Source organism: Tupaia chinensis, unplaced genomic scaffold (genome assembly GCF_000334495.1).
Source record: "Tupaia chinensis unplaced genomic scaffold, TupChi_1.0 Scaffold138619_1, whole genome shotgun sequence".
NCBI lineage: Eukaryota > Metazoa > Chordata > Mammalia > Scandentia > Tupaiidae > Tupaia > Tupaia belangeri.
Window position 1 is genome coordinate 674,902 of NW_006198512.1, and position 21,521 is coordinate 696,422.

Sequence of the window (21,521 nt, forward strand, 5' to 3'; positions counted from 1 at the left end):
TTCCCTTTTTTAAAAAAATGTTTCTTTATTCAGGATAGAGTGCAGGTACACAAGAGAACGAGAGGGATGGAGGGCCCCATCCTCGGGTCTGGGGGCGCCAGTGAAAGCACACACGTGCCCGGCGTGTTCCAGACTGACACACACACGAGACACACAGGCTCCGCTTCTCTCGGGCAGGACTTTGCAGCTCCACACGATGCCGGCCCAGCAAGGGGGCACCAGCCGGCACCACCCTCTGTGGCAACTTGCCAGAACCCACCAAACTTGAAAATGTGCCCCATCAGCAATCTCCAAGGAAGCTAGAAAAACAAGCACCTGGCGAAACGGCACAGGGACGAGGCTGTGCACTGCAGCCCTGCTCCCCACAGCCAAACCTGCGACGACTGGTCACAGCGACCCCCTCGGCAGGCGGTACCTGCACCACGGAGGCGGGACCTGCACCTGTCCCACGACACAGCCACCGCAGGAGTACAGAGCATGATGGTGCTTTTGCTCGAAAAGCAAGGTGTATGTGCATACATGTACCCAAACGTGTTTCTTGAAAACGCCTGAAAGAACTCCAACAAGCAATCCTCAGGGATCACGTCAGCGAGAAAAGCAGTTCCTGAGGACCCGGACACAGACGGGACGGGGACTGTGGGCTGCTACGAGCGACACTGGGAGCCCTGGGAAGAGGCCTCCTCTCGTTCCCTCCAGTCACATGTGTCCCTTCTTGGGCACAGGAAGAAGTACAATACCAACCTAGGGAGACGGGTTTCGTCAGCTCCATGAGCAGGTATTGCTTCGTCCTACACGGTGTTTCTGAAAACTCCAGCATATGCGAGGCCTGCAGGTGGCGAGCTGGTAACGGCGCTGGATCCCACATGGCTGACCGCAGTTCAGCTGTCAGTGTGCTTGAAAATCACACCAGCATGTGCGCATGCAGGTCCAAAATGCCAAGAGAGTGGAGGGAAAGGGACTACAGCATGGCCATCCCTGTAAGGGATAAGTTCTCACTTTCCCAGTCTCTGTCTCTCTCTGATCAAATTACAAACAAGAATAATAACAATAGCAAATAAAATTAAATAAATAATTCTTTACTAAAAAATCTGGAATGAAAGAAGGGATGATCCTACCACACTTGCAAAAATATAAAGAATTACAAAGGCACCCAGTGAACAACTGCACACCAACAAGCTGGGTGAAATTTCTGTACACACAACAACTACCGACGTAATTCAGGAATCAGACACTCAGCAGGCTGACGCCAAAAGACTGAATCAATAAGAAAATCCCTAGGACCAGATGGCTTATTTCTAAATCTACCAAACCTTTAAAGAATGAACATTCCAGGGACCAGCAGTTAGCATAATGGCTCTGTCGCTGGACTCCCATGTAGTCAACTGTGGTTCAAGTCCTGGACCCAGCAGCTTAAACTCACGCCGGACACGTGTGCGTGCATGCCCAAGATCCCGAGAGGAGAATGGAGGAGAAGGGATTGTGGTGTGGCCATCCCCCCTGGGGGGTGATTTTTCACTTTCTGTCTCTCCGTCTGTCTTTCTGGCGACCACACGTGCCCTATAGCAAAAATCTCTCCAAAAAAAGAAAAAAAAAAAAAAAAAGAATGAACACTACACCAATACACAAACTCTTCCAGAAACTGAGGAGTGAAGAAAAGGGAACATACCCTAACTCAAACTAGGAAACCAGTCGTGACATGGGCACCAAAGCCAAAGACGTCGCTAGAAGAGACAAGCACAGACCAATACCCCTTGCATTCAAGAACCCTCCATGAAACTGGCAGACCGAATTCACCAGCAATGCGGGGACAGGGGCAACATGCAAAAAACAATCGACAGTAACAGACCAAAGAATACACCCCCTCGCAGCCCCGTGACATCTCAGTGGGCACAGGACGAGCACTCCACGAAACGCAGCATTCTTTCAGGATTTAAAAAAAAAAAAAACAGAAAAAAGCTCACAGCAAATGTTACACACTGGACAGTGACAGACTGAAGGCTTCTCCCTAAGTTGGGGACAGACGAGGACGCCTACTGTCAGTGTGGCCCAGCACTGAGACTTCCAGCCAGGGCAGCTGGGGCAGGAGGCAAACTCATCCGGACTGGAAGATAAACTCCCCTCTACACAAATAATCTATCTGTGTGTAAATACTTCTAAACACGCCCTAAAGAAAAAACTCCCAACAAGTAAGCAAAGTCAGCAAGGTGACAGATCAATAACCACCAGTTGGTGTTTCTCACCTCGAATCCATCAGAATGGCTGCCACTATAGAGAATGGGGGCTATGGTGAACACGTGGCTGATTACAGTTCGAATCCCTGCCCCAGCCACTTGAAAAACATGTCAGGACTGTGTTTATGCATGACCAAAAGTCTTGGGCTGGCCTGTGGTGCAATGCTTAGGAGTGGGTGTGCATGTGTTGGATCACACATGGCCAGCCATGGCTCAAGTCCTGGCCCTGATGACTTAAAAATCACTCCAGAGGGGGACCCGCAGGTGGCATGGTGGTTAAGGCACTGGACATTCCCACATGGCTGACCATGGTTCAAGTCCTGGACCTCGCAGCTTGCTTTTTCACTTTCTTTCTCTCTGTGTCTCTCTCTGGTCAAAATAAAATAAGTAAATGAATAAATAAAATTCAAAATAACTATTAAAAAAAAATCACTCCAGACACATGTGCCCATGTGCTCAAAATCCTAACAGGCTGGAAAAACGGGGGAAAGAACTGTGCCGTAACCACACGCTGTGCTCTCTCTCCCCCCAACCCCACATGGCAAGCATCCTCTGGCAATTAAAAAAAAAAAAAAAGATTGAGGAAAACAATGGACAGTAACAGAGTTGGCAAGGTTGTGAGGAAAGTGGAGCCCTTGTGCACTGTGGACAGGAATGTAAAATGGTACGGCCCAGCCCAGCAGGCGGTGCACTGGGCAAGGCACTGGACTCCCCTATGGCCAACCACAGCTCCAGCCCAGACCTGGTGGCTTAAGAATCACACCAGGCATCTGTTTGTGTGTGCCCAAAATCCTGAAGGGAATGGACGAGAAGAGACTGCAGCATGGCCATCCCTCCAGCGGGTGCTTTCTTACTTCCCCTCTCTCTTTCTCTGGGAGTGCATGTGCCCAATGGCAAAGACCTTAAAAAAACTTAAAAACCTTAAAAAAGTAAATTTTACTGGCTTATGAATTATACCAAAGGACTTCAAAGAACTCATGGAAAATTAAACTAAAGCAAGGGGTCCCCAGTCTCTGGTGCAATCACTGGAGTGTGGGGTTGCAGTGCTGGAACCACATGGCCAACCATGGTTTGGACCCAAGCCTGGCTGACCTGAATCACACCAACCTAGAGCATGTACGATCAAGACCCTGAGTCATAAGAAGTCTGGAGAGAGGGGGTCGCAGTGTGACCAGTCCCTCGGGAGTGCTTCTCTCACACAAGCACATGCTTTTAAAATTTGGAAAAAAAAAAAAAAAAAGAATATAGCCAGCAGGTGGCATGGTGAAGGGACTGAACCCTATGTGGCTGACTCCACGGTTCCAGTCCCGGATCCAGCAGCTTTGAAACCATGCTGAGCATATGTATATGTGTGCCCAAAAATCCCAAGAGGAAAATGGAGGAGAAGGAACTGTGGTGTGGCCATTCTCCCTGGGGAGTGATCTGTGAATTTCTTTCTTTTTCTGTCTCTCTCTAGCAAGCAAATTCACAGTATGACCAAGAAAAAAAAATCTAAAAAGATAAAAAATAAAGTACAAGTCTGTTTCTTTCATAACACACATTCCCTGTGCACTTTCTGGGTACTCCCACGTATCACAATTAAAAACGTAATACTGAAGGAACGTGTAAACGCACTGTGACGTAAGTCAGGACGGCCCTTTGGCCTTTAAGGGAGCCAGATCTACACAGCTGACCGCTCAGTTGAAATCCCAGCCCCAGAGGCTGAAAAACACCCCAGATTTATTTCCATGCCCAAATCCTCAAAGCACAGAGAATGAAGAAGGGATTAATTACAGTGTGGCCACACCCCACTGGGTGTTTCTCTCTGGCTAGCACACATACTCTGTCAGATTTAAAGAAGAACAAAAGAAAAAAGACCTAACAGGGAATGATCCACCTCCCCATTTTCTCTCCTCTTTTGAAGACCCCGAGCTGCACCCAGGCCCAACGCCAGCCCCCACACACTCACCTTGAGGTGCTGGTGCATGCAGTAGCGGCACACCTTATGTTTCATCTCGTGTGTGACGTCACTCGAGAAAGGGATAAACCCACACTTTGGCTATGGATAAATAAGGAAGGAGGAAACATTTAGGGAGAAATCGCACACCTTCCCATAGACACCTCTAACACCGAGATCACAACGCGTGCCAGGCCGCATCCCAGCAGCTGCCTCCCCAGAATCCCAGGCCGGCCTCCACAGGGCACATGGGGCGCCACAACACAGAACAGCTTTACGCTTTCCCTGGAGGCGTGGGCAACGTTGACAGCCCGGGCTGCCAGCTCCAGGGCAGATCACAGCCACACTGACACTTGCAGGCCCAGAGGTGCCCACCTGACAGCTGCTCGGCTCCCAAACCTCAGGGAGCCCTGACCACCTGCTAAAACCCGAGCACATACAACATACAAGACCCGTGCCTGGCATGGGCACTGAGGGACACAGCTGGGGCCACAGGGCAATAAGGGTCTGGGCACAAGTCTGGCCTCAGAGGTGCCTGGTGAGGAAACAGCGCAGCCAGGCAAGCAGAAGGCATCTTGCAACTCGGGTGGCTATCTGGGATGGGGGCAGTAGAAAGCCAAAGCCGGAGGGCCCTGCACAGCCATTGCTCCTGTCCCGGCATACCAGTGGGTGCCAGCCTAGCAGCTGGCAGAGCCCAACCAGGAGGAGGCACAGAAAGAGGGCAAGACGGGCAGACTAGGCCCTCTGAGGAAAATAGAGATGGGGGAACCAACATGCTTCCTCTGGTGACCCTTAGCCACGGCCTGTCCCAGCACTAGTATGCAGGGTAGGCTCCCTGCTATCAACACCTAGGAACACGCCTGAACCTGGGAGCCCATGGAGGAAGTGGAGCAGGAAGGGCACAGGTGGGGTCCGATAAGGAGTCACAGGGCCAGAGAATGGGCTCCACAGGAATGCGTGCTTGAGGCAGATGACACAGCCACATGACCCAGACCGACCTGCCCCTCCACCCACTGGCAACCCCTTGAGAATCCCACCTTAATCTCCACACACAGAGTGGGCCGGTGCTCTGCCACGCGGTAGGTCTGGAGCCTGGTTAAGTTGGGAAGGCACATGGCGTAGCCACTGAGAGTGTCCAAGTCCTTGTCACAGCGAGACTCTGGAACACAGAGCAGGTGAGAGGCCTGAGGTCACCACCGAAAGATTGGTGGAACCCGTCACAACCAGTGAGAATCCCGAACAGAGTGCGGCCCTGCCCAAGGTGGCTGCTAGGGTCACCTGGAGACCCTGGTATCAGCTTGAGCTCTGGGGGCTGGAAAGGAGGCCAGCCCTGTGCAGACAGCGTGTCTGTGTGGGGCACAAGCCTCCCGTACCACAGCTGGGAAGCGTGCACTGCCCATGTGGCCCCGGGGCAGGTCGCCAGGCTGACACCGGAGCTCCCCAACGGTCGGCCCTCACCCTCTGTGGCTACTCATGTCTCTCTCCTCTCACTGCGGTAATCCACAACCATGAGAGTAGTGGTCAGGTCCGTGGTCCACCTGGCAAGGCATCTTGGGGACCCCGCGAGTGTGATTACTATCAGCCATGAGGGTGATCTTGGCACAGGTGGCCCCTAATGCTAGGAGAGAAGAAGGCTGTGGCCTTCCCCTGTTCACAGCAGGACCATGGCCAACACACTGGGCAGTCTCCTCCACGTAGCCTCTGCTGGAAGCCTGGTGCACAAGAGCCAAGCCAGACTGGGCCCTGGGTGCCCTGTCAGGGCTGCTCATCATGGCCTTGCTCTGAGACCTTGCTACAAGGGGCAGCCTGGTTCTCACAAACAAAAAGTGGAGAGCCTTCAAGGCTGAACTGAGGCCTGGCTGGCCGTCTGCCCCAGAGACAGCACTGGGCCTGCGCCACCCCATCTCTCCTCTGCACCTCTCCATAGCCGGGGTCTGCCCACCCTGGCCCAGCCACGGCTCCACGCCTGGAGAACGGCAGGAAAAAAAAGAATATAGCCAGCAGGTGGCATGGTGAAGGGACTGAACCCTATGTGGCTGACTCCACGGTTCCAGTCCCGGATCCAGCAGCTTTGAAACCATGCTGAGCATATGTATATGTGTGCCCAAAAATCCCAAGAGGAAAATGGAGGAGAAGGAACTGTGGTGTGGCCATTCTCCCTGGGGAGTGATCTGTGAATTTCTTTCTTTTTCTGTCTCTCTCTAGCAAGCAAATTCACAGTATGACCAAGAAAAAAAAATCTAAAAAGATAAAAAATAAAGTACAAGTCTGTTTCTTTCATAACACACATTCCCTGTGCACTTTCTGGGTACTCCCACGTATCACAATTAAAAACGTAATACTGAAGGAACGTGTAAACGCACTGTGACGTAAGTCAGGACGGCCCTTTGGCCTTTAAGGGAGCCAGATCTACACAGCTGACCGCTCAGTTGAAATCCCAGCCCCAGAGGCTGAAAAACACCCCAGATTTATTTCCATGCCCAAATCCTCAAAGCACAGAGAATGAAGAAGGGATTAATTACAGTGTGGCCACACCCCACTGGGTGTTTCTCTCTGGCTAGCACACATACTCTGTCAGATTTAAAGAAGAACAAAAGAAAAAAGACCTAACAGGGAATGATCCACCTCCCCATTTTCTCTCCTCTTTTGAAGACCCCGAGCTGCACCCAGGCCCAACGCCAGCCCCCACACACTCACCTTGAGGTGCTGGTGCATGCAGTAGCGGCACACCTTATGTTTCATCTCGTGTGTGACGTCACTCGAGAAAGGGATAAACCCACACTTTGGCTATGGATAAATAAGGAAGGAGGAAACATTTAGGGAGAAATCGCACACCTTCCCATAGACACCTCTAACACCGAGATCACAACGCGTGCCAGGCCGCATCCCAGCAGCTGCCTCCCCAGAATCCCAGGCCGGCCTCCACAGGGCACATGGGGCGCCACAACACAGAACAGCTTTACGCTTTCCCTGGAGGCGTGGGCAACGTTGACAGCCCGGGCTGCCAGCTCCAGGGCAGATCACAGCCACACTGACACTTGCAGGCCCAGAGGTGCCCACCTGACAGCTGCTCGGCTCCCAAACCTCAGGGAGCCCTGACCACCTGCTAAAACCCGAGCACATACAACATACAAGACCCGTGCCTGGCATGGGCACTGAGGGACACAGCTGGGGCCACAGGGCAATAAGGGTCTGGGCACAAGTCTGGCCTCAGAGGTGCCTGGTGAGGAAACAGCGCAGCCAGGCAAGCAGAAGGCATCTTGCAACTCGGGTGGCTATCTGGGATGGGGGCAGTAGAAAGCCAAAGCCGGAGGGCCCTGCACAGTCATTGCTCCTGTCCCGGCATACCAGTGGGTGCCAGCCTAGCAGCTGGCAGAGCCCAACCAGGAGGAGGCACAGAAAGAGGGCAAGACGGGCAGACTAGGCCCTCTGAGGAAAATAGAGATGGGGGAACCAACATGCTTCCTCTGGTGACCCTTAGCCACGGCCTGTCCCAGCACTAGTATGCAGGGTAGGCTCCCTGCTATCAACACCTAGGAACACGCCTGAACCTGGGAGCCCATGGAGGAAGTGGAGCAGGAAGGGCACAGGTGGGGTCCGATAAGGAGTCACAGGGCCAGAGAATGGGCTCCACAGGAATGCGTGCTTGAGGCAGATGACACAGCCACATGACCCAGACCGACCTGCCCCTCCACCCACTGGCAACCCCTTGAGAATCCCACCTTAATCTCCACACACAGAGTGGGCCGGTGCTCTGCCACGCGGTAGGTCTGGAGCCTGGTTAAGTTGGGAAGGCACATGGCGTAGCCACTGAGAGTGTCCAAGTCCTTGTCACAGCGAGACTCTGGAACACAGAGCAGGTGAGAGGCCTGAGGTCACCACCGAAAGATTGGTGGAACCCGTCACAACCAGTGAGAATCCCGAACAGAGTGCGGCCCTGCCCAAGGTGGCTGCTAGGGTCACCTGGAGACCCTGGTATCAGCTTGAGCTCTGGGGGCTGGAAAGGAGGCCAGCCCTGTGCAGACAGCGTGTCTGTGTGGGGCACAAGCCTCCCGTACCACAGCTGGGAAGCGTGCACTGCCCATGTGGCCCCGGGGCAGGTCGCCAGGCTGACACCGGAGCTCCCCAACGGTCGGCCCTCACCCTCTGTGGCTACTCATGTCTCTCTCCTCTCACTGCGGTAATCCACAACCATGAGAGTAGTGGTCAGGTCCGTGGTCCACCTGGCAAGGCATCTTGGGGACCCCGCGAGTGTGATTACTATCAGCCATGAGGGTGATCTTGGCACAGGTGGCCCCTAATGCTAGGAGAGAAGAAGGCTGTGGCCTTCCCCTGTTCACAGCAGGACCATGGCCAACACACTGGGCAGTCTCCTCCACGTAGCCTCTGCTGGAAGCCTGGTGCACAAGAGCCAAGCCAGACTGGGCCCTGGGTGCCCTGTCAGGGCTGCTCATCATGGCCTTGCTCTGAGACCTTGCTACAAGGGGCAGCCTGGTTCTCACAAACAAAAAGTGGAGAGCCTTCAAGGCTGAACTGAGGCCTGGCTGGCCGTCTGCCCCAGAGACAGCACTGGGCCTGCGCCACCCCATCTCTCCTCTGCACCTCTCCATAGCCGGGGTCTGCCCACCCTGGCCCAGCCACGGCTCCACGCCTGGAGAACGGCAGGAATCACGAACCGGCCATCCCACACCCTCAGTGTGAACGCCTTGGCACTCAACTTCACACCATTGACTGCCGACAGCAAGAAAAGCTCGACTGGTACCTGCTGATGAGGCCACCAGCTGGCGAGGTAAGGAAGGGATAGTGAGAAGGCAGGTGTGCAGCTGAGGGGGGCAATGACCACGAAGCCGCTCTCTTCCCCCTTCCTCAGGGACACAAGGCTCTGGCCTGGACCCCGGCTAAGGGAGGATCCCAGGGCCACAGGCTGTAGCCCCTCAGGACCAGCCCTCCCCTGAGGCTCTGTCACTTCCATTCCCTTTCCACCACTCCAGGCTGCAAGCCCCTTCCCTGAGCCTCTCCGCCTGCATGGCCTCCCTGGCTCTCCCTAATGTCATGTCAGGTGACTCATTCTTGGTCATGTGTGCTGTGCCGCACTCTGGTCTCCTGAGGTGCTCCCAGGACGTCTACCTGACATGGAGCTCCCGGCAGCTGAGCTGCTGAAAACCTCCCGTGGTGGGATGACGGCACCCACCACCACTCACAGGGGCGCTGTGGCATGGCAGTCCTCCACCTCGGCCCCTTACCTGGTCTCTCGGACTGTATCTTCACACACAGCTGCTTCACGAACTCCAGGGGCAGCTGCACGACCTCCTGTAAGGACAGTGCAGAACACTCAGTGGGCCCCACGGTGTGGGCCATGGTACCGTACCAAACGAGAGCCCATAGCTAAGCAGGAACATTCTGCGTGGGCGTGGGGAGCGAGAGCCGCTGTCAGCGGCCAGCTGTGCTCGGGTTTAACAGGGGTGCCGACATTTCAACATGTAAAGGATGGTCAGCCCTCCTCAGAGCAGCTCAGTCCCCCGCTGTCCCCCGGGTAGCCGGAGACACAGCCCTGGACCCGGTCAACTACGGGACCCCGGCCGCAGCAGCCTATGTATGGTTGGCCAAAGAGGGCCCGTCCCGGCAAAGCCAGCTTCTCCCCACGTGGCTTTCCTTGGCCACTTCCGAAGGAACGTTCTCATGGAAGTGCATCGCTCACTGTCTTCCCGACCCTCTCGTGTTCCAGGGCAGCAGCCTGTGACTTCTCAGAAGGCCCAAAGGGCCCCTGAGACACGCCTAAACAAGAATGCTGAGGTACTGTCATGGGGGCCACACCTCCTCCACCCTGCCCCACAGGCACACGGCCTGGAACCCTCTGTGTCACACTGGCCTCGTCGACTCTGTCCCCAGCCCGGTAGTCAGGCTTTTGCCTGAGCTTTTGCCATCTACCTAGACAGGCTACATGGACGAAAGGTGAGTTATTGACGATCTGGTGCTGCCTCAGGGGAGGTGAAACCATGGAGAAGAGGGAGAATGTCAAATTTCGAGAATCCAGGGCTGAGGTCACCTCAGAGCCCACAGCCTCACTCCCCATAAGAGGCGAATACAAAGAGGGACAGAGGCCGCCTCTGGATGCTCCATGGTCAAGGCCGAGAGCTGAGAGCTACGTCGAGACCCTCATTCTCCAAACGCCTGGGCCCCACACCAGCGCCCACAGCAGGAGACACAGCCACCCACAGGGCTTCGTCCCACACGTGGCGAAGACCCTCCACGCTGCAGTTTGTCTGCTGCCTGGCCTGAGGCCACCATCTCTGGGTGAGGAGCTGCCCCAATCTGCTTCTAGACAACTCCATGTTACCCACTTCCCAATGAGCATGTCTGCTTTCACTTTGAATCAAGGAATGAGAGCGGACGTCCCCTCTAAGGTCTGACAACCAGGCTAAGCGCTGTCAGCCCGCCCACGTCAGGACAGTGACAAGCTGTTCCTACACGTGGCTGGGACGAAGTAGAACCAGAAGGAAAGATCACAGAAGCCCTCCTGGAACCCAGCTTGGCAAGAGATAAAGGAGGACCTGCAGACAATGCACTGCCCTCAGAGGGACAAAGGACAGCTGCTCAGGAGGATGGAGACCTGCTACCCGACTGTCCCCCCACTGTGTTGTCCACCAGCCCGTCCATCCCATGGAGCTCAAATGGGGAGCAGTGGTGAGTCCAGGAGGCACCCGGCCTTGGCAGGACCTGCCCCCAGAGCAAGCAGCACTTCTGAGGTCTCAGACACTGTGGCTCAGGAGTGACAGCTGGGCCAAACATGCAGTTCAAACCCTGGTCCCAGTGGGGCATGGGTGTTCCTGTGAACAAATTCCTGATAGGCTGGAGAGATGAAGGGATTGGGGCATGACCCCGCCCATCGGGGGCTCCCTTCAACCCCCCACCCGGCCAGCACAGGAGCAACAGCAGGAGAACCTCGGAAGGAGCCCACTGCCTTCCCCTCCCAAGCACTCCCCGCTAGTGCCCACAGCCCAGACCAGCCTTGGACTGCCGGGCAAGGGCAGGGGCAGGGGCAGGGGCAGGGCCAGGGGCAGGGCCAGGGCCAGGGCCAGGGCCAGGGCCAGGGCCCGGACTCTTCACTGTCTCTGACTCTCGGTCTCAGCATGGCCTGGCTGTGTCTGTCCCAGGACAGACAGGATGGACCGGCTCATGAGGGCGCTGTTCTGCCTGGCTGGCCGGCACACACGTGGTCCTGGGCCTGCCGACGGCCACCCCGTGGAGCTGCATCTGCCACACTTCTGCCTTGCCAGGGCGTGGCGGCCATCCTGCAGCTCACCTGGATAGAAGCAGCCTCACTTTGCCCAGGTGGGGGGTCTTGATGTAGAGACAGTCTCACATGACCTTGGGGCCAAGCCCCACCCACCATCCTCACTGAGACTGTACCAAGGACAAACGGAAGTAAGCCTGGAGTCAGACGCTCCTGACCCTGTCTCCTCCCCAAGGCCCCCCCACCTTTCACCCCACTGGGCCAATGCTCCGGGACCCCCAAGTCTAATACCAATACCCCAGCCAACAGGCGCCACTGCCACCCACGTTCTCCCTCCAGAAGAGAAGCCTAATCCTACAAGCCCAAAGAACTTCCACTCCACCCAGACGAGTCAGGTGGGTGGTGGCATTTCTGGGAGATCACACATTCCAGAACATTCTCTCCTTCAGAAGAGAGGCTGTCAGCAGCCACCACCCAAAGCACAGGCCTGTGGCAGAGCTGCAGGGATCTTCCCAGATGAGCACCTGTGACCTGCACATGCCCAGCACCAGGACTAGGCTCTGCTCTGAGGCCGAGCCAGGGCCCGAGCAAGGGCCACGCCCGCTCTGTTCCCACAGACCACAGCTGAGATGCAGGCCGAGCACGGCAGTGGTGAGGCCAAGGCAGCTCAGTGCTTCTCCTCAGCCCCAGCTTTGGAAACGCAATAAAACTCGTCCCACAAGATGGCCCCAGGACTCATCCCACTTACCCACTCCATGAGGCCAGGGGATGACTCCAATGTGGGCCTCATTTGCTCCCTAGCCTGCTTCGAAGATGCCCCCAGGGCAGAGAGCCAACTGTCCTTCCACTGACGGCCCCGTCTGCACTGGAGAACCCTCACCAACCAGGGGCCTGAGGGGCTGGAAGCGGGGATGGCTCCCAGCCAGAGTTCTGAGAGCGGGGATGCCACGCCATCTCCTGAACCTCGTGCTTCTCAGCTAGGAAATAGGAACTGCAGTATCTGCTCTGATGCCAGCACAAGGGTGAGGAACCGTAAGGTGAGGAGGGTCATCACCAGGCATAAGGTTCCCACAGTCCCAGTGAGACCAGCTACAGCCCGTGCCCACAAAGCCAGATGGCGCAATGACATCACTTACCCCACAGTGCACATAGTTCTCCCCCAAAAACTCTCTCATGACGTTCTTGCCAAAGTCCACTATGTTCTGCAGGTGCTGGAATATCTCCTCCGAGGTCTGCCAAAAACAAGCAGGAGATGGCCTCGGTGCCAGGACCCCACAGAGCCCACTGCAGACAGACCCCAACAAGGGCAGGGGTGATCGCCATCAGAGCCCCAGGCAGAGCCCATGCCCAGACCCAGCACGGGTATAGGCAATGGCCCTCGGGGGAGGAGCCCTAGCCCTAGGGTCTGTAGGACTGTCCCGCCCAGGCTCCAGTCTGAGGACGCGTTCCACTCCATCTGCTCCTGCCTGCCCTCCTCCACCCCGGCGACGGGACACGCAGCCCTCACGCACTTTCAAGGCACTCGGTCCTGAAAACCATTCATGTACAGAATTATCAGATGTTAGATTTTATTATTTAGCCTCAAACGTAGAAGAAAATGTTTTCTCTGAGTCAGAGGTTCTCAGAGCTCGTGAGGGAGGAGACAGCACTCTCAACAACTGTGATGACCGGGAAGCACATGCGCCATCTTACCTTCTTCCTGTTCGGAGGGAACTTCAGAAAACGCAGCACGACACAGCGCTGTGGGAGAGGAGACGGAGTGATCAGCACGTGCCCACGCTGCAGGGCTCAGCGACCATGGGAAAGGGGCAGGGCAGCGTGGGGGTCCCCTCAGGGGCCAAAGTCCACAGTAGAGCCTAACAGTGAGGAGGCTGCAGGTTACTGGGGAGGGCTGGGCCCCAGCAGGCCGCTGGGGGCACCGCACCTGTGGCCTTTGCCCCAACTGCCCACTCCCCAGAATTCATCTTGAGGCAATAATTATGGAGTACAAATGACAGTGACTACTGCATATAAAAGCTGTTTGTGATTCCACACAAAATGGAAACCACCTGAACACCTAGCAACAGTGGGATGGTCAAATGCAATGACATGCTTTGAACCCCAGAGCACCATGTAGGCGCCTGCAGGGACAGAAGGCGAGGCAGCACCTAGACACGACTGCAGTTGCCATGGCCTGCTGAATGGAGAGACTGCAAAGCCGGGGCTTGCAGGATAAGCCAGAGTCCACAGAAATACACACACACACACATGCAGGCATGAGTATAATGCATTCACAGGAAGTCCAGAGACAGGTAAGACTGTCGGTTGGTGCTCATCCCTTAGGAGTGCAGGGACAGGCCCCGAGGGAAGTTCTAGAACAAAATGGTTAGGAGATTATGGGTACTTTACTTTGCGATCATTTATATGATCTGAGCACTTTTCTGTAGGTATATGACACTTCATTTTTAAGTTTTTAAAGCAAAAATTAAAAAATAAAATATGCAGGGTGATGGCCCCAAAGTGCAGTGGTTAAATGCTGTGCGTAGGGAACCAGATTCCACACAGCCCCAGGCAGTTCAAATCCTGACACCAATGACTTGAAAACTACTCCGGGTGTGCGTGTGTGCCCACAATCCTGACGGAGGAGACATGGAGGAAAAAGGGTGGTGTGTGACCACGTCCACTGCAAGTGCGCTCCCCCTGCCTCTCACACACACATGCGCAGGCACACACCGCACCCTCTAAGAGCTAAAAAGGAAATGTATGTATCCAGTCTGTGTCCAGCACGCATTTAACAGCATTTTCCAGTAGTGACGCTCTCCGTATTTTTACAAACCTCTGCGCATCTGGTTAGTGCAGTGTTTTTAGCTCACAAGGTAGATGTTGTTAGAAAACACTGTAGTAAAGGGGCTGTCTGAGGGACCACCCCATGTGCGGCGGGATGCGAGCCTCATGCGGTACCAGGTGCCCAGCCACAGGGTAAAACCTAGGCAGGGGCAGGAAGACACAGGCTGTGCTGAAGGCTTAGACATGCAGCTCTGCCCAGAGGCTATGGCAGCCAGGCCCTCCCGGCCAGCTGTGTTCAAATCCCGCCTGGCACTTGAAAACATGCTGGGTGCCGATGTGTGCCCAAAATCTCGGCAGGAGAGGAACTAGAGGAAGGACTGTGGCGTAACCAAACACCACTGGGAGTGTTTCTCCTTCTCCCTCTCACATGCCCAATTGTAATACAGAAACAGAAACATGATCAATTAATCCTGGGAATCAACTGGCTAGTGATCACTTTACTGGAACTAAAATTCCATCAAAATTCAAGGAGAAACAGAAGTTACAAAAATCCTAACTCGGGACCAGCAGTTAGCGTAATGGCTATGTCGCTGGACTCCCATGTAGTCGACCGCGGTTCGCGGCCCAGACATCCCACTGCCGTGGCGCCTGCAGCTCAGGTTCTGACTCTGGCCCCACACAGGCCACCCCCTGCCCTAGAGGCCGAGCCTCCTCGCCCCTCGCTGGCACGGTGCAGAGTTCCACAGCATCTGGGGGAGGCACACTGTCTCCCACTTAATGGAGCAAAGTGTAATAAGCTGTGCTCCAAACATCATAGCTTGGCGGTCCTGGGAAGGGCAATGCCACAGCAAACAGCATTTTCAACTCAGGAGGTTGCAGCTTCAGCCCCAAAGAAAGAAATCCCAGGGGCTCATGAACAGCAACACCAACGACAGAAATACAGAAACCCTCCTGGCCGCTGTCACCTGTAGACAGGTACAGACTCAGATTCCAGGTTCCTTGTCATGCCATCCCTAGTAAAGCAGAAAAAGCTGATCTTTCCTATTTATCTCCAAAGAGAAATAACAGATTCCCTCTGCATTACTATTACATATAAAAGAGCCCCCATTAATATCAAGTTTAACTCGATTCAGAAAGCTGTTATCTTGTGTATCCAAAATTAAATTTAAAAAAAAAAAAAACGCAGAGCACTATACAAAGACAAATCATATAAAAGTCCTAAGAGAAAAAAAAAATCAGAACCAAAGTGACTTCAGGGCTTGGTCCTCACACCTTGCCAATGATAAATGACACCACAGTTCCCACTAGCAGGTGTTAACATCAGTAATACTAATCATTATCACTGCCGTAACTCTGAAGGGACTGACTGGGCACACTTGACCACAACACCCTTGTGTCCAACTGAGGAGTGATGCATGTTTGAGAAAGTGAGCATCAGGCTCACCAGGTGGGGTGGTGGTTGAGGCTCTGAAGTCCCACTCGGCCAACTACGGCTCGAGTCCCAGATCCAGCAGCTTGAAACTCAAGGGCACATGTGCGTGCATGCTCAAAATCCTGGGAGAAGAATGGAGGAGAAGGGAGTGCGGCTTGGTCATCCTCCCTGGGGGTGATTTCTTGCTTTCTATTTCTCTCTCTTGCGAGTCACATCCTAACAAAATTCTTTCTCAGGAAAAAAAAAAAAAAAAGAAGGGAAGTGAGTGTCTGCAAAATTCCCTAGAGCAGCAGTCCCTAGCCTTTCTAGCACCAGGAACCAGGACAGTGGAAGACAATTTCTCCATGGCCTAGGGATAGGGGAGGAAGAAAGGAGAAGGATGGTTCCTAAGAGCTCACAGCCTAGACCCCTGAAGGCACAGTTCACAACAGGGGTCACTCCAGGAGAACCTAATGCCCAGCTCATCTGACACAGGTGCAGCTCAGGCAGTGATGCCAGAGACGGATGGTGACTGGATATACAGATGAAGTTTCACTGGCTCCACGGCCCTTACCCACCTGCTGTGCAGCCTCGTTCGTCACAGGCCACTGACAAGTACCAGTGAGGTGGGAGAGAGAACCCTGAGAAACAGACAGCGAGGACGTGAGGCCCGAAGACAGAGACGCGACAGTCAAGCTTGCTCTAGGAACTGCCCACTCACAAGAAACGGTTTGTAGCATGGACTCAATGATTAACGAAGGCCCTGAGACCTAAAGCAAATATAGCAATGAAGGCTTTTCTACCTCCGGAATACAGATCATGGTCTTTATGGCCCAACACTTTCAAACAAAGAGGGTCTGGTGATCTAATTACTCTCTCCAAAATGAGGAGACGAATAACGAGACCCGCCTTGACATACGCCCCCACCACAGGAGGACGCCTGCACGAGTCACTCCCGGCTAGGATAAAACCCTAGTCAGAGTCCCAGTTGGTAACCCATCTCTCGGACCTCTCCCTGATGCCCGGGAGTTGTTTCAACCTTTCAATGAACTCTGCTTAGCTATCACCTCTCTGTGTTCACGTCTCTAATTCTTTCGAGAGCGTGAGGCAAAGAATCAGGTTTGCTGCTGTTCCAACATTGGAAGTTGGGCCCACACACAATGTCCTGTATCACCATGGGGTGACCCTGTGCTAGGGTCAGGACTTCTGCCATCAGCTGACGTTCTGAGGCAGGCCATGTACCTTGACTGCATCCCCTCCCCAGCTCCTCCTCCAAGGTAGGCTCTGAAGACTCGGTGTAGAGAATGAGGATAGTGGGCTCCAGAGGGCAGGGCAGGTCTCAGAGGCTGGTCCTGCCCCATCTGCCAACCTGGCCCTGGCCTAGAGAGGACCTCAAAGGTCAAGGTCATGTGGGATGGGGAAGAGCACCGAGGTACGCCTAGGCCCAGGGAGGTCTCCATGTCTCTCCAGTTGGAGGCTTCTTGCTGCTGCTGAACAGCCAGTGGGCAGCTGGGGAGCTGGCGGGAGAACTGCCCCAGTGGAGCAAGAGGACATGGCTGTGCCAAGTCCGGGCACAAAGCCCACAGGGTCTCTGGCTCTCCCTCCAGCCACACCCTCATTATTTCCTCGGCCCTTCTGCTGTCGCCCACAGGAAATCTTTCCCTTCCCACAAGGGAGCTGGAACCTCACTAACCGATAAAGCCTGAATGTAGTGACGTGTCCATTTCAAGGGAAACCATGCTTTCTCCACCCACCCATTTTTTTTTTATCTAAAAAATATCACCAGAAACCCAACCACCCAGCCTCAGGGGCCCTGCAGCACCAACTCTAATGGCCAATCCTAGCTGATGCCGACACTCAGATGCATCTGCTACCAGCTGGCTCGCAGCAGTTTCCAAAGCTCAACCCCATGGATGTCCAATATGGGCCCTGGCCAGCCCTGGAAGTGTGCATGAAGGGTTTTCAACATACCCATCCTGTATGGTTAAGTTGAAAATGCTCAAAACAAAAACAAACACACAGTGTGCTGAACTACCCAGGAAAGTCATGTGATCAGAACCACACTGGAAGGAAGTACACCGATATTCTCACAAAATTACTTCTTAGCAGGGAAACACGAGTGTTTCCCACTTTATTCTGATATTCTAAATCTTTGGGGCAGAGAGAGGAAGTAGTAACTGGTATTAAAATCAAAAGGTCACCAATTTTTTACAGGTTAAAAGAGGCAACTACCACGGCCAGCAGTTTGCATAGTGGTTAAGGCACTGGACTCCCACATGGCTGAATACAGATCAAGTCCCGGACCCCACAGCTTGAAACTCACATTGGGCCCATGTGCATGTGTGCCCAAAATCCCAAGAGAAGAATGGAGGAGAAGGGACTGCAGCATGGCCATCCTCCCTGGGAGGTGATTTCTCACCTTTCCTCTCACTATCTCTCCAGTGAGCACACACACCTCACGGCCAAAAAAAAAAAAAGAAGAAGAAGAAGAAAAACTACATATGGGAGGTGGGAAAGACCTTCCAGGTGTGAGTAGAGGGCAAGGCTCGCCTGCCCCACAGGGCACTTACAGTGCATGTATCTGGGGGGGCGGGCACATCCAAGTCAGTTATCCCAGAGACTTCGGTCCACGCGGTAAAGGTGAGGAGAAAGCCTGGGATGGAGGGTCCGAAGACTCCAAGACTCAGATCAGGTGACTCGTGAGGGAAGAAAAGATGCAAACCTGAGAGCAGGAGGTTCGGCCCTCAGGATGCAGCCCAGCCCTCCAGATACGCACTGACCGCTCCTCCCAAACCATGGCTCCTAGGCAGGAACTGGGGAGACCCCAGAGGGCCCACCTCCTGAGGCCACCCTCCCTACGGGCACTCCCCAGCCCTGTCTTGCTCTGTCCAGTCGCTGGCCTCCCTGAGCGCAAGCAGACACACATCCCCGGGCCCACAGCACTCAGGAGGGGCTGAGAGTGGGGTTTCTGCGCCCCCGAGGGGGCAGCTCAGCTCTGGGGCGAAGGATAGCCTCAACAGACACGAAAGTAGAATCCACAGAGGATGAAGAGGTGACGGAATGTGCTCACAGAGGGGCTCAGAACTCGAGAAGCCTTGGGGTTAGGGTGGAAGGCACCAGCACCCCGTCTAGCTTGGGCAAGGACCCTCCTTCCAAGTTCCCTCTTGACCTCAGGGCCTGCTACTGCAGGTGTGAGCCATGGCAAAAGTGACGAGGGAAAGGACATGCCACAACCATCCTAATGGCAAAAGTAAGGGAGCCACGTAGGGCCAGGCACATTCTGCCCAGGCTCAGTGAGCCCCAGAAGAGCAAAAATTGGAGACTGTGCAATGAGGGGGCAGGACCACAGCGAGGCCCACAGTGAGGGTCAGAGAAAACCGGTAAGTCTGGCCCCACAGACTCCCCTGATCTGCCCAGCGCTCACGAGGCTGGGGTGGCCGGCACGGCCTCACTCTCTGCAGACACAGAGACGCTTCTCTCGCCGCCCTGGGCCACAGCTATCGAAGACAGAGGAAGTCACTGGGAGCTGCCGCTCTAACTGAAATCTACCCAAAGAGGAAGGGGCCGGGCAGGGAGAGAGAGGGTGACCAGGCCCTGACGACAAGCACACTTGCTCGCATGACAGGGAGACAACCACCGGCGCTGACCATCTCCAGGGGACCGAGGTTCTGGTCCAGCCACGGTGGTGCAGCGGTGGGAGCCACACAGACAATGGGATTCAGTTTCTGGGTAGACCTGTCCCAGCGCGTACACATGAGCCCAGGGTCCAGGCTGGCTGGGAAGGCTGGGGTGGGATCACAGGGTGAGACTCTACTAAGAATGCTTGTCTTTTCTGTCTCTCTCGTGAAAGAAAAAAAGACAGAAACAAACATTTTTAAAAAGGGGGGTGGATATGGTTTGGAAATAAATTTGAAAAGGCAGCTGAACTCCAAGATGCTTCCAGCACCTGCAATCCACAGCGTTCCTGTGGCACGGAGCTGGCACTTTCTACCTAGACCACCAGAGACAGCCCTGCCCTGGGTATGTCTGCGTACAAGACTGTCAGGAGCTAAGCGTCTCCTAGAACGGAATACTAGGACAGAAATCAGATCAAAGGGTATGAAGTTTAAATAAATCGATGTTTTTTCTTTATCATAACTTATACTCACTTTAAAAAACATTTAAAGACAGAAAAAGGTCAAAATAAGTCATGCTATCACCAAGTGATAATCACTTAGAACATTTTGCTGCATTTCCTCCCCATCGCATTCGTGACTAGAATCACCTCTCCATCTCCCGTTGTAACTTGCTTTTCCCATGTAACAAGCATTTCTCCACGAGTAATTAGTCTGTCCTCTACAAAACGTCTAAATTGGTTCGATTTGTTCTATTTGGACATAAATAATAATGCTGTCTTGCAAAGAAAAAAAAAAAAAAGTCTACAAACCAGAACCCTAAAACACAGAAGAGATGAGAAACCGGGAGCTGGCACCTGAATGCTGAACCTCACACCATTATGGCCAGACAAATAACTACACCTGGCACCAAAACAATCTGCAGAGATGATCTGAAGCTCCTGTCAGACTGAGAGGTTGCAAAACCGGAACCGCTGGAAACGAACAGCTCTCTTCACACTTTTGAAACTGTCCTTTGCTGGCAGCTCAGTTTCAAGGCAAAGTCCTTTGTGTGACCTCTGTCAGTAAGAAGAAAACATCACAAGGGGACAGCTGGCCACTGTCTGCCCCAGGACCCCAAGGCTGAGGCAGCTAGAAGGGCTCAATGCCCTGGGTGAGCGCAAACAGAACGGTGAAGACACGGAGATCAAATGACAACCAGCTTAAAGTGACCTTCATGGGATAGAGTGCTAAGCCAAACCAGCAAGCTGGAGGTGCAGGAGTAAGGGAAATCCAGCCGTGGTGGGGCACAGAAGGTGGTCCATGAGCTTCACCAGCCTGTGAGGCAGTCACTGGCATGAGGGAAGGGCCCAGGCTGCATCGAGAAAAGTGTGTGCCCTGCCTGAGGGCCCCCGCAGAGCCAGTGCCTGGGGCTTGACACTCACGGGAGCCTTGGGGACAAGGGACTGGGAGATGGTGCCTAGGCTGGTGAGAGCCTTACAAGCACATTATGGAGTCTCTGCGGGCAGGGCAGAGCCTGGGGAAGGGTCAAATTTCCCCACTGCCCAAGGCACAGACAGAATGAAGCCTGGCAGGCGACATGGGGCCAACAGAATGAAGGAGCCATGAGGAAGCTGCCGGCCCCTGTGAGAGGAACCCTGCAAACCCCTCAGCAGGCTGGCCTGCTGTCAACCTCTGTGCAACCCCAGCATGCCCCTGCCTTCTGTACCCTGCAGAAGAGAATTCTTGCTCGCTCCTGTGCACATACAGCAAGAGAAGCATCACTGCACCCCTTCAGCTGTTGGCGCCAAGGGCTGTGCGATCTCCCCACCTACACCCTGAGGCCTGTCCTGCAGGCCAGGTCACCTTCTCCCACTGGACAGGGCAGATGCAGGCCTTTAAAGCCTTTCGATACTGAGTGGCTGATGCCCTCTCAGAGAAAGCAGCCCTCTCGCTATCTGGAAAATTCAGCAAAGACATCCCTCTCTTGGACGCAATGAGGTGAAGCTAAGATGCTGAACAGAGAAGCAGGGTGCACCTGTCTCCCGACCAGCTGCTGGAGGCGAAGGAGGGCGTGCACGTGCTTGGCACTTCACTCTTGCTCACCCTCTCTTTGGGCACAACATCACTCACACCCTCCCCTTGGTCCATGGTCTGAATGAGCACAGGGCAGGACAGAGCTGGTGGGCCAGGCTCAAGGCCAAGCCAGCATGAAGGCTTCTCCAGGCTGCTCCATGCTCGGCATGGTTCAGTTCACCTATACCAGGCACGGGCACCACCTGATCTTAGCTTGGAAGGAAGCATTTTCTTATGAGGCTCTTTGTGGTGATAATCTTGAATTTCTGACAAT

At 54.3% G+C, this 21,521-nt stretch overlaps 1 protein-coding gene across 1 annotated transcript in view; it reads right to left on the reverse strand.

Moving 5' to 3' along the window:
- The window catches only part of IPPK (inositol-pentakisphosphate 2-kinase), a 45,001-nt gene that overhangs the window by 21,338 nt on the left and 2,142 nt on the right, over nucleotides 1–21,521 (reverse strand). Inside the window, exons 2-8 of the mRNA XM_027765521.1 lie at nucleotides 13,094–13,141; nucleotides 12,538–12,633; nucleotides 9,411–9,477; nucleotides 7,890–8,011; nucleotides 6,861–6,954; nucleotides 5,205–5,326; nucleotides 4,180–4,269 (exon numbers count right to left, since the gene is read on the reverse strand). Of these exons, the coding sequence (XP_027621322.1) occupies nucleotides 4,180–4,269; nucleotides 5,205–5,326; nucleotides 6,861–6,954; nucleotides 7,890–8,011; nucleotides 9,411–9,477; nucleotides 12,538–12,633; nucleotides 13,094–13,141 (639 nt within the window). The remainder of the gene's footprint in view (nucleotides 1–4,179; nucleotides 4,270–5,204; nucleotides 5,327–6,860; nucleotides 6,955–7,889; nucleotides 8,012–9,410; nucleotides 9,478–12,537; nucleotides 12,634–13,093; nucleotides 13,142–21,521) is intronic.